Source organism: Carassius gibelio, chromosome B20 (genome assembly GCF_023724105.1).
Source record: "Carassius gibelio isolate Cgi1373 ecotype wild population from Czech Republic chromosome B20, carGib1.2-hapl.c, whole genome shotgun sequence".
In the NCBI taxonomy this organism is placed as follows: domain Eukaryota; kingdom Metazoa; phylum Chordata; class Actinopteri; order Cypriniformes; family Cyprinidae; genus Carassius; species Carassius gibelio.
In genome coordinates this window covers 6,131,756-6,146,655 of record NC_068415.1, presented here as the reverse complement: position 1 = coordinate 6,146,655, position 14,900 = coordinate 6,131,756, and the positions used below count along the sequence as shown (strand labels likewise).

At 36.0% G+C, this 14,900-nt stretch overlaps 1 protein-coding gene across 1 annotated transcript in view; it reads left to right on the top strand.

The window, feature by feature from the left end:
* Window positions 1–14,900, top strand: part of LOC127983482 (mannosyl-oligosaccharide 1,2-alpha-mannosidase IA) — a 108,144-nt gene that overhangs the window by 80,125 nt on the left and 13,119 nt on the right. The window contains exons 6-8 of the mRNA XM_052585687.1: window positions 3,133–3,256; window positions 4,941–5,034; window positions 13,656–13,771. Of these exons, the coding sequence (XP_052441647.1) occupies window positions 3,133–3,256; window positions 4,941–5,034; window positions 13,656–13,771 (334 nt within the window). The remainder of the gene's footprint in view (window positions 1–3,132; window positions 3,257–4,940; window positions 5,035–13,655; window positions 13,772–14,900) is intronic.

The window sequence follows — 14,900 nt, the reverse complement described above, 5'->3', positions numbered from 1 at the left end:
GTTTGAATATCTAAACCAATGAAATGCAGGGACATTTTCTTGCTTTAAAGGGGACTTCAGGTGCCCATTTTCCACTAGTTGGTATGATTTTTTTAGTGTCACTATTAAATGTCTGTAGCACACTTTGGTTAAAATTTCTTAGTGGTAGTGTAAAACAACACCATTTTTACCTTGTCAAAAACAGCTCTGTTCACAGAAAGCTGTTTCGGTGCATGTCTCTTTAAATGCTAATAAGCTCTGATTACCCCGCCCCTCTCTTCCATGGAAGAGGAAAGGCGATTTGCAAATATCTTTAAAAAAATCAAAAAAAATCAAAAAAAATATTTAAGCATCACATTTCTTCTTCTTCTTCTGGAGGACAAAGTCTGGGTACTGATCCATCCTTGAGTTTTAACTTTTTAGCAAAAATTCCCCTGAATTATCCCTTGTTCAGAAAGCAGTCCGGAGTTAAATGATTTGCAGAGACTTAAACGAATTTAAGTGTATTTGTTGGCTCATTACCATCAAAAACAAAACCAATGCACTGCATCCTCAGTGGCTCTGATTTTGGAAAAAAATAAAGACTCTTACGTTCACTTTTACATCCAGCTACAAAACATCTGCACTGCTTACAAGACATTGGGCCTGAAGCAGTATGAAATCATATTACTCTAAAAATCTAAGTACGTTTTTGCGAGATTTAAAAAAAAAGGAATTGATGGATTTTTTATCAGAGGGTGGTTGGGTACACAATGCTAAGACACATTTATATGCAAACACCATGTAAAAGTGAGTTTTGCACCTGATGTACCTTTTAATGCAAAATGTACTTTTACATTTGTGTTTAGCAGGCGCTTTTATCCAAAGTGATTTGCTTAAGAGGAGCGAAAACAGTTTGTCAAAGGTCCAGCAATATATGGCGTATCTGACAGAACACACAAACCATTACTCAGTGACTCATTACTTAAACCTTAATTCTCTTTAAAAAAGTGACACATTGAATAGTAGACAAGAACAAGAATGACTTGAGCCTTAAGTATTAACATGAAATCAAATTAAAAGTGCACTTAACGCTACTATATTCAGTAATACGTCACAGCTTTTTTGTAATTTTACTGTAGCATAGAACTGTAAAGGAAGCATTGTGTTAAATATATTCTTGCACGTTGAATATTATAAACAGGAATTGTCTATCACCATACATATAAAATATCACGAGAGCAACAAATTCTGTATGTGTGAATCTCAGGAAAGAGCCATTATGTTCTTTTTGTTGTTTGCCTGGCACCTCTTTTTCCTTCGTTTTCCTAAATTTGTGGTACATGCTTTAATCATCTGTGTAATGAAAAACAAATTGGCTTGGCACAACTCAGGGCTCTACACTAACATTTGTTTGGGAGTTCTCGTGCCCTTAGGGGCTCCGTCGGATTTTTGAGACTGTAATAATAATGTGTGGCAATGCAACACATGCGCATGTAAATGCTGAAAACAAAAGTAAGTAGTACAGCAACAATTCCAAAACAAAAGATTAATGTAGGATAGAAAACATACAGAGACTTTCGAGAATGAATTTCCTCAGATTTGAGTGAGGAACATTTGATGAAGACAAATATATTGATAACTTTAGAATAACCTGTTGGACTATCGGAGTACATTGTACAATGAAAAAAAAAAAATCTGTCTTTCTACTTCAAGACGCTATTTATTTAACAATTTATTTAATTATTTAAAATGTATTTAATTTTATCTGTTAGCACTTGTAAACTTGTAAAATGTTTTTCTACACCATTTTTACATCTTTAACAAAACATTGTATATTGCATAACAGGTCGCTGGTTTGTAAATAGCTATTAATCATGTTTTATTGATTGGTCTGTGACATGTTATACATGTAATACTTTTTAGAATTATATTATTGAATGGTCACATTATTATATGGTGTAATTTACGTACAGCTAATGAGTAGACAGAAAATAGTGGCTATCCCTAAACCATTGCATTTGGGCACTTTGTTGACTTTGAAAAGCAGCCATCCGCAGTGTAATTAGAATGTAAGGTGTTTATATTCTGATAGTATTGTACGTTAGCAAGTTTTGGTCAGGTCTCAGATGTCACTGAATCGCACAGCAATTTCCACACTCAAATACTTGCACTGTAGAGCCCTGCAGCCTGTGCAATGCACAGAGGTCTGTAGTGCTAGAGGCAGATCAGTGCCGTGTAAAAAATGATGACATTGGTAGCAACACTCCAGAGGTGTTTGCACGCATTTCCTGCTGTGGCCTGAAATATGAGGCCTTTTTGTTATTAAGAATTCACAACCAGAGGCTAGAAAATATCCTATTGGAGTCAAAACAATTATTCATTAATTATACAGACGTGCATGGACTTCTTTGCCATCCAGTTGCATCACACATAGAAAAACATTCACATAAAACGCCTCCAAATTATACCGTCAAGAGTACTTCAGCAGTACTCGGTTCCTTCTGGCCAGAGCTATTGTGTGTAATTTATTATCTTAATGACATAACTATCTTACACGCTCTTTTATAGAATTAGCCTTTAAAAATAAAGTGGAGAGTGTCGTTCTGTTAAAGCTGTGATTACGTGTCACTGCTCAGCAGTAATTTATCTTGGTTTACTGGTGCAGACACAGAGGTGTTATGACACTGAGCGGATCTGCTGTCGAGGTAGTAACAGCTGGTCAGGAGATGTGGCTTCCATTACCAGGTCGGGGTTAAGTTGTCAACTTTTAGTTGGAACCGTGCCAGTGAAAGTCAATAAAGGCGGCTCTAATTACAGGAGGAAAACACGGCCACTCAGTAAAATAAGACCATGAAATCAACTTGGCACCATGAAATATGTGTTATTAATGATGTTTGAGTACTGAATTTGAGTAATTCATTCTTGAACCTGTGTGTGTGTAAATATGTACTGTATATATATTATGTATGTTGGTAATATTAATATCAATAATATTTTTTCATTCTGAAATACATCAAATTACATGAGATGCTGGTTTAAAAATTTGGGTTGGTTGAATTTTCACTGATTGAAGGTTCTCAGAGCAACACAAAATGTATATACACACATCTCATGATCGCTGAGTTACTGAATTGAACTCCATCTCTCTCTTCTTTCCTCTTCCCCATGCAGTGGGATCGGCAGAAACTGGCCATGGGCGTCAGGAGGAAGCAGTATTCTCGCCGAATACGGGACGCTGCATTTGGAGTTCATGCATCTCAGCGAGCTTTCCGGGCGACCAGATTTTGCAGAGAAGGTGAGCAGCAGTTCAGGCGTTACACCTCTGCGGCGCATTAAACACCACACTGAACTAAAAGTGAACTTGGAGGACTGTTGGCCATGAACTGTTTGAGGAGCTGACCAATAGCAGTGATGGGAATAACGGCGTTATAAATAACGGCGTTACTAACGGCATTACTTTTTCCAGTAACGAGTAATCTAATTGATTACTCTTCTCATCTTAATAACGCCGTTACCGTTACTGCCAAAAAATGCGGCGCGTTACTATAACTGATGATGAAGCTGTTTTTTTTTTTTTTCATCAGACCAACTAGATCTCTGAGCGAGAGGCAAATACTTTTTTTTACTGTTCTTCCTTGGTTAGTGGGCAGAGCACGAGACAAGCGCATAAATGCTGACGATTGGCTGAGGTAGAGTTAAATTTCATTGTAAGCCAATCAGAGGTAGAGTTGGGCGGGTTTTCGAAAGCACGCATAGTAGTGTTGGGAATTCGGCTCTTTTGACTCAGCTCACTGAAAAGAGCCGGCTCTTTGGCTCACAAACGGCTCTTTAAATGACTTTGACTATAATATTTCAATTTTTATTACATAATTATTTAATTTCTATAGGCTAAATTTGAAAAAATAGAGTTGGCTCTTCAGATATGCGAGCCAGCTCCCGAAGTTCAACTAAAAAAGCCGGCTCTTAGAGTCGGCTCATTCGCGAATCGCGAACGACTCATCAAAAGCTCATTCGCGAACGAGTCGATCCATCATCACTAACGCTCATTCGCGAACGACCTATCATCGGACAGGACAGGACACACAACGAACAACACAAGCCAGTCAGTCAACCAGAGACAGGTATGGCGACGAGCCCAAATAATCCAAAAGTAGCCTTCTCTAAATAGAAGTATATACATTACTTTTTCCTTCAAGAAATTAAAGAAACAATAAAAGGAAATATCAAAAGTTCCCAAAAATCTATCGTGTTATTTGCATTGATCCACTATATAAACATAATATCTACATACATGCCATTTGGTTGGAGGCTAGTCTCACTTTGTCCCACAGCAACTTTTTTTTTAGATGTGTGTACAATGTTTCATGTTTCTGTTAATAATGTATTGTATTAAGTGTCCATTTCATTATAATATTCAGATTTATCATAAATAATTGAACATGCACATGTATTTTAAGTTCCTTTAAAGAGGGGTAGAGGTGGGGTCACGTTTGAGCATTTAAAATTTAATTTTACTTGAAAGTAACGCAATAGTTACTTTCTTAAGTAACTAGTTACTTTAAAAATTTGTAACTGAGTTACTAATTTAGTTACTTTTTGGAAGAAGTAACTAGTAACTGTAACTAATTACTTTTTAAAAGTAACTTGCCCAACACTGACCAATAGTGACCCAGGATGACCTCTGCTTGAAACTGTTATATTGATGCTTGTTTCACTGCAATTATCAGATCTGATTCTCTGCGAATGAATCCGCTGACCTGACCTGCAATATAGACACAGACAAATGACACTATTACAAGCTCTGAATGAGGCTGTACAAACTGTGAAAGTGACCTAGTCTGTAGATTTATGAGTCCCGTCCCCTGCAGGAAGACATTGGACGCATTAAGAAGGCTGTTTACTGCATTTTCCGGATGAGCTTAGATATGGCTTAATCATTTGACGTGATGATATAAGAGATACATGCTCTGCCGTTGCAGGTAATGAACATCAGAAAGGTGCTGAATCGACTGGACAAACCTCAAGGGTTGTACCCAAATTACCTGAACCCTAACAGTGGACAGTGGGGCCAGCGTAAGTCCAGAAACACACGCACACATACTCAAGAACTTCAAGAGAATTCATAGAAATATAATATTCTAAAGAAGTTTTCCCAGAAATGTCATGATTAAAATGAGCGTCTTTATCCACAAGTTGTCCAGCGAAATGCTTTCTCAGAGTGGAATTGAAGTGTTTCTCTTAGTTTTGTACACAAAACACTCTAGTGGTGACACTTAAATGCAGATTCAAGGTCATTTTTGTAGTGGATTGACAGAGCTAATCTTTAGGGCATGATGCATGTTTTTGATGCTGATTTATTGTGTATTTCTGAATTTATGGTGTTGAATTCAGCAGGGAGAAACACTGAGACACACACACACACACACACACACACACACACACACATTGGCTGTTTGTCAAGTTTGTAACACTCTAGCAGAGACCATCAGGACACATATTCTTTTTAGGGCCTCTTAATTAAAGGAATACTTCATTTAAAGTATTATTAGTAGATTTTTTTTTTTTTTTTTTAGTTGGTAGCTGGAGTTTTGAATATCAACAGTCAAAACCTTTTATATGATACCTATAATACCTATGATTATTACTTCTTATATTGTTAATTTTTTTATTGATATTTATATATATATATATATATATATATATTAGGGATGTCAACGATTAATCGACGATCGATTAATTGTCGATAAATATTTTAATCGATAAACCTTATCGACGGTCGATTAAGCATGATCACCATTAACGTGCATAGTTTGAGACGTAGGCGGCTAGCTGGTTTGCCATCCGCCAAAAGAGGACGACGCACGTGGCTTATGCCAAAACATGTAAAGTACAGCAGTTGTGAAGGAAAATGAAGCGAGCACGCAAGAGTTTTGTTTGGGATCATTTTATTTCAAATGGTGATAATGTTAATTGGTGGAAAGCGAATGCCACCAGGTTTCCCAGGTTGTCTCAGCTGGCAAAGGGCTATTTATGCATACCAGAAACATCTGTACCATCAGAACGCGTAGATGGGTTTTTTCGCATTCTCCGGATTTTCCTTGATATGCACAATATCCTATGCACATTTGGAAAGAAAGTAACACCGTAACAAAAACATGGACGCACGCCCACAACGTTTTCCGCTCTATGGATGTGCGCTCCACTCAGTCGCTAACAGCCCGAGCAAGCGCTCCGTTAATATTCCGCTGACTCTCGCCGTAAACCAGTTCCAGCTCCGAAATAAAGTTTTTCTAGTAGGCCTAATTGTTTACTGTTTGTACCAAAATTCTTGTATAATTGTCTAAAATTATGCATGCTGATAAATAGCAATTATTATGTTTCAAAATGAATTTTTTTTTAATTCTTCTTAATTTTATTAATTGTATTAATTAAAATGTATTAAATATATTAATCTATCCTTAGCAAACATTCCTAAAATGCAAAAACTGAAAAAGTATTTGATTTTCATTCACTTTATTTCCGTGAAAATAGCTGCTGTTGTTGTGCAATAGAATAATTCAAAATAGGCTCATTAAAACACAAACGCACACACACAGGAGATGAAATGTTCGTAGATCTTTACAAAATACACATGGATTATAAAGCATGTGAAAAGCACACACAAGATAAAATGCACTTAGAACGCTGGGATTATGAACTGGGTTGAGCGAGCGGAGTGGAATCTTCAGAAAGGCGCTCTTAAGGAAATATTACCATTCCGCTCCGGTCATATGCCAGAGTGCATCTGAGACTGCGTTATATTAGTCATTGTATTTGAATTAAATAATTATATTAAATGATCAATCGATTCATTTTATAATCCTACTAGCCTTTTATTTACAGTAAAAACCCTTTCCTTTGTGGGAGGACGCTTGCGTTTTTAGTGTCTTTGCACACCAATTCATGCGATAACTACTGTAGACGCATCTTGCAGTATGAAGGTTAACGATTAATCGATTAATTGATCGTTAATTTAAACGACGATCGATCATGAGAATTTGTCGAAATTGACATCCCTAATATATATATATATATATATACAGTACAGACCAAAAGTTTGGACCCACCTTCTCATTCAAAGAGTTTTCTTTATTTTCATGAAAATTGTAGATTCACACTGAAGGCATCAAAACTATGAATTAACACATGTGGAATTATATATGGAATAATATACATAACAAAAAAGTGTGAAACAACTGAAAATATTGTCATTATTATTATTAGATGTTCTGTGTCATTTATACCAGACACAAATGTTGCTGGTTGCTAGTGTGTTTGCAGCACTATTATTTATTTATTATATATTTATTTTTTATATTTTTCAGTTTAATTGATTTTTATTTCTAAAATTGTATTTATTTAAATGTATATTTGTGTTTACATTTATGTTCCAACAAACTTGAAAAATTCTACTTGATAAATGCTCTAAAACTTTTATGTAAATGATTGACATATATATAATTTAATACTTGGTCAGTTTATTAATTTGTTTGGTTAACTTTGGATAAATATTTTATTTTAATACCGATTCGAGAGATGGTTCAAGTCAGTGCTCAATAAATGATGATAAGGTTAGAAATGTTGTGCATCCACTTATTATTAGTGTGACATTTTAGCATGCAAATGAAGGGGAAAACTTCAAGATATCGGCCCTAAAAATCGGCAGCACATATCGGCCATCGGCTGACCCTGACCTCTAAACATCGGCATCGGCTATAGAAAAACCCATATCGGTCGATCTCTACTTCCAACAGTCTTAAAGGAATTCCCCGAGAGATGCTTAGCACTTGTTGGCCCTTTTGCCTTCTGTCTGCGGTCCAGCTCACCCCTAAACCATCTGGATTGGGTTCAGGTCCGGTGACTGTGGAGGCCAGGTCATCTGGCGCAGCACCCCATCACTCTCCTTCTTGGTCAAATAGCCCTTGATGCCTTCAGTGTAATTTTCATACTCAACTCTTTGAATGAGAAGGTGTGTCCAAACTTTTGGTCTGTACTGTGTATGTGTATTTATGTATGTATGTGTGTGTGTATATATATGTGTGTGTGTGTGTGTGTGTGTATATGTGTATGTATATATGTATGTCAAAGGCTGGCTTATATATATAGCCTGCCTTTGACATTTTTTGGTGTGATCTGGAGCAGACAGTCTGTGGGCAAACCATATGAGACTGAGGCTAAACCGCTGGCTACCCTGACACTGTCAATAAATGTTGACTTTCTTCATTGTGCTTTCAGGGTTAATTATGTAAGACAGGCAGAAATAAACACACTCTTTTACTTTACGTTCTTCCTCTAGAAGACACACACATCAGTAGTTTGGGATGTTTTATGCTGGTCCTACAGCAGTGAGGCCTGCTCTGCCGCGTTAGCCAGCTTTCGTGCCGTCCTCGCTCCGAGGGATTTATATTGGCAGCTTAGCGTGGAGAGCAGCGCTGTTTTAACTTCATGGTCAGCGATGACGCAGACGCTTGATGATGAAGAGCCCGAGGAGAACAAAGATTCTGCAGTGTGTGTAGTCAGGATAACACAAACACATGAATTCTGATGGAACGGAGGGAAATCAGAAAGAGGCTTTTGAGCTGTCAGAAAACCAGTTTTCTTTTTTGTGCATCGGACCAAGTCCTTCTTTTTTTTTACGCTTTGACAAAAGTAATTTGTTTAGACGATCGTAAACAAAAATGATCTGAGATGGCAGCAGGCCGCAGGGAAGATGGGATGATAACGTACGGCTGCACTTAAAAATAGCTATCAGTCTTTTTGCTTCACACAAGTAGCTCAGAACAGTCCTGAAGGGCTTTCCATATGGGTCAGTTGTTATGTCTGGATTTGAGCAGCTAGTAGCTCAAGGGTTGACCTTAATGAAACAACAAAATGAATCAACCATCTTACATATTCCACAATCTACCATCGTCTTTTCTTTTCTCATTGTCTTACATCAAACTTAGTTTTACATTGTCAGAAATTCTCATTTCATAGCAGAATAGCTCTTTTCAGTTTATCCTCATAAGTGCGACTTGACAGAAATTCCAAAAGCTAGTAAGTCTTATAAGGTTACATGCTAACAAAATAAGCTCATAAGGGAATAGGAACACTTGCAGGAACACTTAATCTAGTTTGTTCTAAAGAATTAATTTAATTCATCATCATTGATGTATTCATTTATTAAATGTAGTAATTTTATTTAAATGTAATTAATGAATTTGCTCAAATTTAATTTCAGTTACATATTCATTTAAATACATTATTTGTATAATTATTAACATGTTTTTTTTTTTTACTTTTGTTATACACAAAAGAAAGTGTAATGGTGTCTGCACACCAAAAGTGAATTCAGTTATTTACAGATTACATACAAAGTCAAATACAATGACATGAATAGACCCACATTTGCATTGGGCGATGCAAATTGAGTGATGTGATTGCAGTGAATGCACAATAATCGCGTCTTTCGCAAAAGTTAAAAATTGTCACACCAGCCAATCGGTGAAGAGCTTATTGGCACATCCGGTTTTATCAGAAAACGGAGGATAGCAAGTGCAAAGTTTTTATACGTGCGAGTGACACGGAAAACATCCCACAACTAGTTGCTAGTATCGCGATACGAATATTCCCTTCGCTTTTGGTGTGCATACACCATTAGGCCGAATATTTGAGCTGATCTTTTCCCTATGAAAAAAGTACTTAGTGATTTGTATTGTCAAGTTCCAGAATGGACAAAAATGTCTCAAAGAAATAGGCTGCGTCTCAGTCAGCTCCCTTGTTCAGTAGTAAGGGCACGGATCAGGGAGTCGACCATTTTAAGGGCTGTCTCAATCACAAAATCTTTCCAGTGCACTGGAACGTTCACTCCCTTAAAAATCCCACAATGCACCGCAAAAATGAGAGAGCATCGATGCTCACTATGCTCCCTTACTGGAAACAACATCACATTTATGAAGCCTGAAACATAAACCACATGAGCCAACTCAATAAATATAATGACATAAGAAAGAAGATTTGAAAAGACAAACCATTTTGTAGTATATTTCAACAAACAGACATCGCTGGACAGGTAATGAACACATCTAATTAACATTTATAATTAACATTTGGCCGAAATATTGTGAGGACATGTAAAAGAACGATGTGTTAAGAGTATAAAGAATAAAATTAAAAAGAGATCGGTCCTGCCTGTTGTTTATGAATTCCAGTGATGACGTTCTACCATGTTGTCCGTTGACGCTCAATGTGCAGTGAGTCAGGGAACTTACCAATGACGTACTCGTGTACACGATCTACTGATTCACGAGTTCAGGAGCTGATTGAGACGCACCCATAGTCTATATGTACGTTTTCTGAAGCCACGCTGCTATGTCGTCACATTGCATTTGTACCCTCTCCCACAGTGAAATCATTTCACATAATTTTGTATAAAGATTGAATATATTCTGATTGGCTGTAATTTAGTCACTTTGTATTTTGCTTTGTGTTGTGACTGTGGATGAAATGTGTATGGCTGCTCTGTGTGCTTCAGTGCTGCACAGAGAGGCTTCACATTTTCCCAGCGTCTGTTGGGTAAAAAGCTCAGCTGGTTTTCAGGTTTTTCTCAGGAAGCACTGCCAGAGCTGACAGCAAAACTTCTGTTTCCTGCTGTCAAGCTTTTACCAACAGAAAACCTCACAGGTCCTTTGCACAAAGAAGCCCTCTTACCACCAACACTGGCGAAGTTTGGAGATTCTGTGAACTATGTTGTTATGACAGTGGGGAAAAGTCATCTTATGTGAATAAGAAGTTAAATCAGGTAGTGCAGAGGTGCTTAAAGTCTGGCCCGTGGGCAAATCCTGTCTGCCATGAGTTTATCAATGACTGTGTCTGTACTGCTAGAGTATGAAAAGACCCATCCCATTATAATAACTAGTGCACTGCAAAAATATTTAATAAAATAAAATAACAACTGATTACTGAGTACTTGTCAAAGTCACCGAAGTGATCTAGTTTTTGTTGTCACTTTGCTTGCCGTGCAGACTTTTATTTTAACATTCTATTTTTAGTGCAATATATTTAGATTACGCTACCATTGAAAAGTGTGTGGTCTGTATGTTTTTTTTTTTTTTGGTAGGGATACATTTAAGTGAAATAAAGGCTATTATATTACAAACAAAAATTGTGAATTATCAAATCAAAAACATTTGAATTATTTCTAAAGGGTCATGTGATCTTTACAATTCAATTCAGCTTTGCCATCATAAGGAATAAATTACATTTAAAAAATGTATTTAAATAGAAAACCGTTATTTTCAGTTGTAATAATATTTCATAATATTATTGTTTTTACTGCATTTTTTTTTTTGATCATATGAATACAGCCATGTTAAGTATAAGAGACTTCTCTTAATCTTGCTGACTTCACCCTTTTATATGTACTTATAATTGATAACCATATCCATTCACAGAAGGTTTCTAAATTCATTAGGTCTTATTTCATTTTAATAATTGTGAAGCAGAGAATTAGAATATGCAAATACTGTCATCATGATTGGTTCAAAAGGACAGACCTTTTACAGCATGTTAAAATGTGTGCGTTTCATTTAGTTAGCTAAAATTAAATGAAACCTATCATGATGCATCCAATTAGAATGAGATGGTGCCATTATGGATTTTACAGAGGAATTGTATTGAAAGTTTCTTGAATATTAAGTCGTGATATATTTGTAAAGGTTAAAGACATTTAAAGATAAAATATAACAAACTGACAGAGTTTTTGAAGTTGTAAGAACTATTCATGCATTTGTATGCAAGAACCTTTTCACTTTGTATTATTCTGGGAAATGAAAAGGCTCTGACCAGCACTTATGATTGGATATATATACAAGGCTGATGTAGCACATTTAGCTGTAATTGCTGGTTACTGTGTGCTTTAAAACCATATGAAAATCAAGGATCGGCTATTAGCAGGTCATTTTATTCAATGGCCCCTGGTGTACATTTTGGCCCATGAGCTGTATAATTTGAGTATCCCAGAGGAAGATTAACAAAAATTTGCCTAATTCAAAAATTTTAACAGACAAAATGGAGAGCATAAAAGCCCCTTTGACATTTAAAATGAGACTTTAAATTAAAGCAAAATGCTTGTTTTTCCTGTCTGTGCATTTTCTCTGAATAGTTGCATGGCAGTGTATTTGTTTTACGGTTTTCTGAACTGAAACTTGATTTCTCTTGACGTATCGATCTCAAAAACAAATGCTTAATGAGGTATAAATATTCATGAGCTTGATCATCAATCAGACAATCACACAACAGTGCTGCCCCTGGAGCCACAGATTCTCATCTCTCACACACACAGTGGACTAGACAGCACTGAACAAAGTGCCCCATTCACACTCCACCTGGAAACACACATTTCATTTTTCATTACACACACAGACCAGAATGAAGGATTTTGCTAGATAAAGCATACATAGTTCACCTTAACATAATTCAGATATTGATTTAAAGGTACAGGTTGTAGGACCTGCCACTAGAGGGCGCACTACCAAAACAATAACAGTCGCGTGGTTTGATGACGCTAAGAAGGAACATGGAATGATGGGATTTGTTGTCTTCTACCCAACTGCTGACGGCCATCAATCAGACGGAAAGATAAATCATGGATTTAACGCGAGTTCACCGATTTACGCAAGTAGATTACATACAAAGTCAATGCAAAGATACGATCAGACTATGGATCAGATGCGTCCTCGCGCGGGTCTAGAGATTCAATGCCCCGCGTTTGGCCTGTATGCCCACTGATCTATAATATAGATATATAGATCAGTGTGTATGCCCCATGATACTAATCTTGTTGATTTTTTATAATAGCATACATTTTCTGTAAAGATACGAATCAAAACAACTCACCTGTCGAGTAAAACACAAGCGAGATCAGCATCTCTTTCTAGTTGAAGTTTGTCGCGAAGCTACTTTCGCGTTTGTCCACGACACTATTGTCATGTGGTTTCTACGTCAGTAAAGGCGGTAACAAAGGGTAACTACCATCTTTGACAGGCGACTGCACTGCCCCGTGTCACTGTTTAGAATGGGAATTTTCTCATGATTTACAAGTAGTTGAAAACATAGTTCGTAATCAGTTGGACAAAATATATAACACTAGCCTAGTGGTTTTTGGATATTTTACTGCAAATATATGACAAATGATACCTTTAATACTTCTATGGGATCTTAGTAGTTAAAGATCATGTAACCCAAACTTTGTAGGTTTAGATACTAAAATCTAATTTAAATGATTTATGTGCACAATTACAGTAGAAAAATGTACTACATTTCACTTTCTTTGTGAAGATTTTTTCCTATTCTTGTATTCATTCAGAGCACATTTAAGTGTATTTTTGTAATAAAATATCTTTCAGTGTTGTCACTGCTTTAAGCAATGTTCTCTGATTAATACTGCTGCTCTTTGAATGTGAAGCACTCCAGGTTCGCTTTTTGACATTTGCACAATTCAATTCCAACATTCGTCACCATACTGTAAAAATGGCTGATGAGAGATGTCTCTTTAGATCTCTTGTACTGCGTGAATGTTTGTGTGTGTTTTTCTGGTCAAAGCAGACTATTGTGTTGCTCGCACATGAATGTAGGAAGAGTTTTTCTCACACACAGCTGTTTTGCCTGTGTTGCAGATCACGTCTCGGTTGGAGGCTTGGGGGACAGTTTCTACGAGTACCTGCTGAAGGCCTGGCTGATGTCAGACAAAACTGATGAGGAGGGAAAGAAGCTTTACTACGATGCCCTGCAGGTAAAGTCCAATCTTATAGAAAGAGAAAAAGCCCAGAGAAATGTTACACTCTACTGGCCATTTGATCAAATGCCGACTAGACAAGAGCATCCTTGACATCCTTGTTTTTGGAGGAGACCTGCAAGCTAAAGTGACTTATGTCAGCAAAATAGTGAGGATACAGACTACTTCAGTGTCCAATAGGAACTCAGTACCAACACAGTCTCGATAACATAATTTTCAGATAACTAAAAAGTAAAATTACAGTCTGGTGAATACACATTGAAGTTTGTTCGTTTTAAAGAGTAAAGTAGTACAATCTAGGAGATTAACATAAAATCTAAGTTATTTTATTAAACATAATGCAAAAAAAAAAGCCATTTAACTATATAGCTAATATATAATACTATAGATGTCAGTTCAAACATTGATTGTGTATATAATATTTTATAATGTTTCTGGAAATACTCCATTTGTTATTTTATATATATAAAAAAAAAAAAAAAAAAATATATATATATATATATATATATATATATATATATATATATATATATATATATATATATATATATATATATATATATATATATGGGAAATTCTTACAAAAAATTAAATATACTGTTAAAACTGTAAGGTTTGTTATTTTTTTATTATTTTTTTAATTTATACAGCACTGAATTTAAATTTAAATTGCAACTCGGTACCCTGTTTGCCAATTCAATTCTAAAGTTTTTTTTTTTTTTTATTATTATTTATTCTTTTTATTTCCATAATATGGTCCACAATATGAATGAATTGGTAGAGAATTTATTTTTAACCTCAAAGCTTGTTTATCATTCACAGATAAAATTGAAAATTGATTTCTAGTCAGACTAAAGTTTATTAACTAGAATAATGGAAGTGGTTGTTCCGTATGTTTTTTGTTTTTGTTTTTCGCAATGTCAAGTTTCAGGATTCCAGGTTTCCCAATGTGAATATTGAAAGTGTTTGCTAATTTTGATCTTTTGTTCAGGCTTGAGCTAGAAATGTAACCTCTGTGGGTTGTAAGGTTGTGGGTTGGAATTCCTTTTCATAGTGTCCAAATGTAGAAAAGTAAAGTTGATGAGAGTTTGTGTATGGGTGTATGTGTGTAAGCTGCCACAAGCGT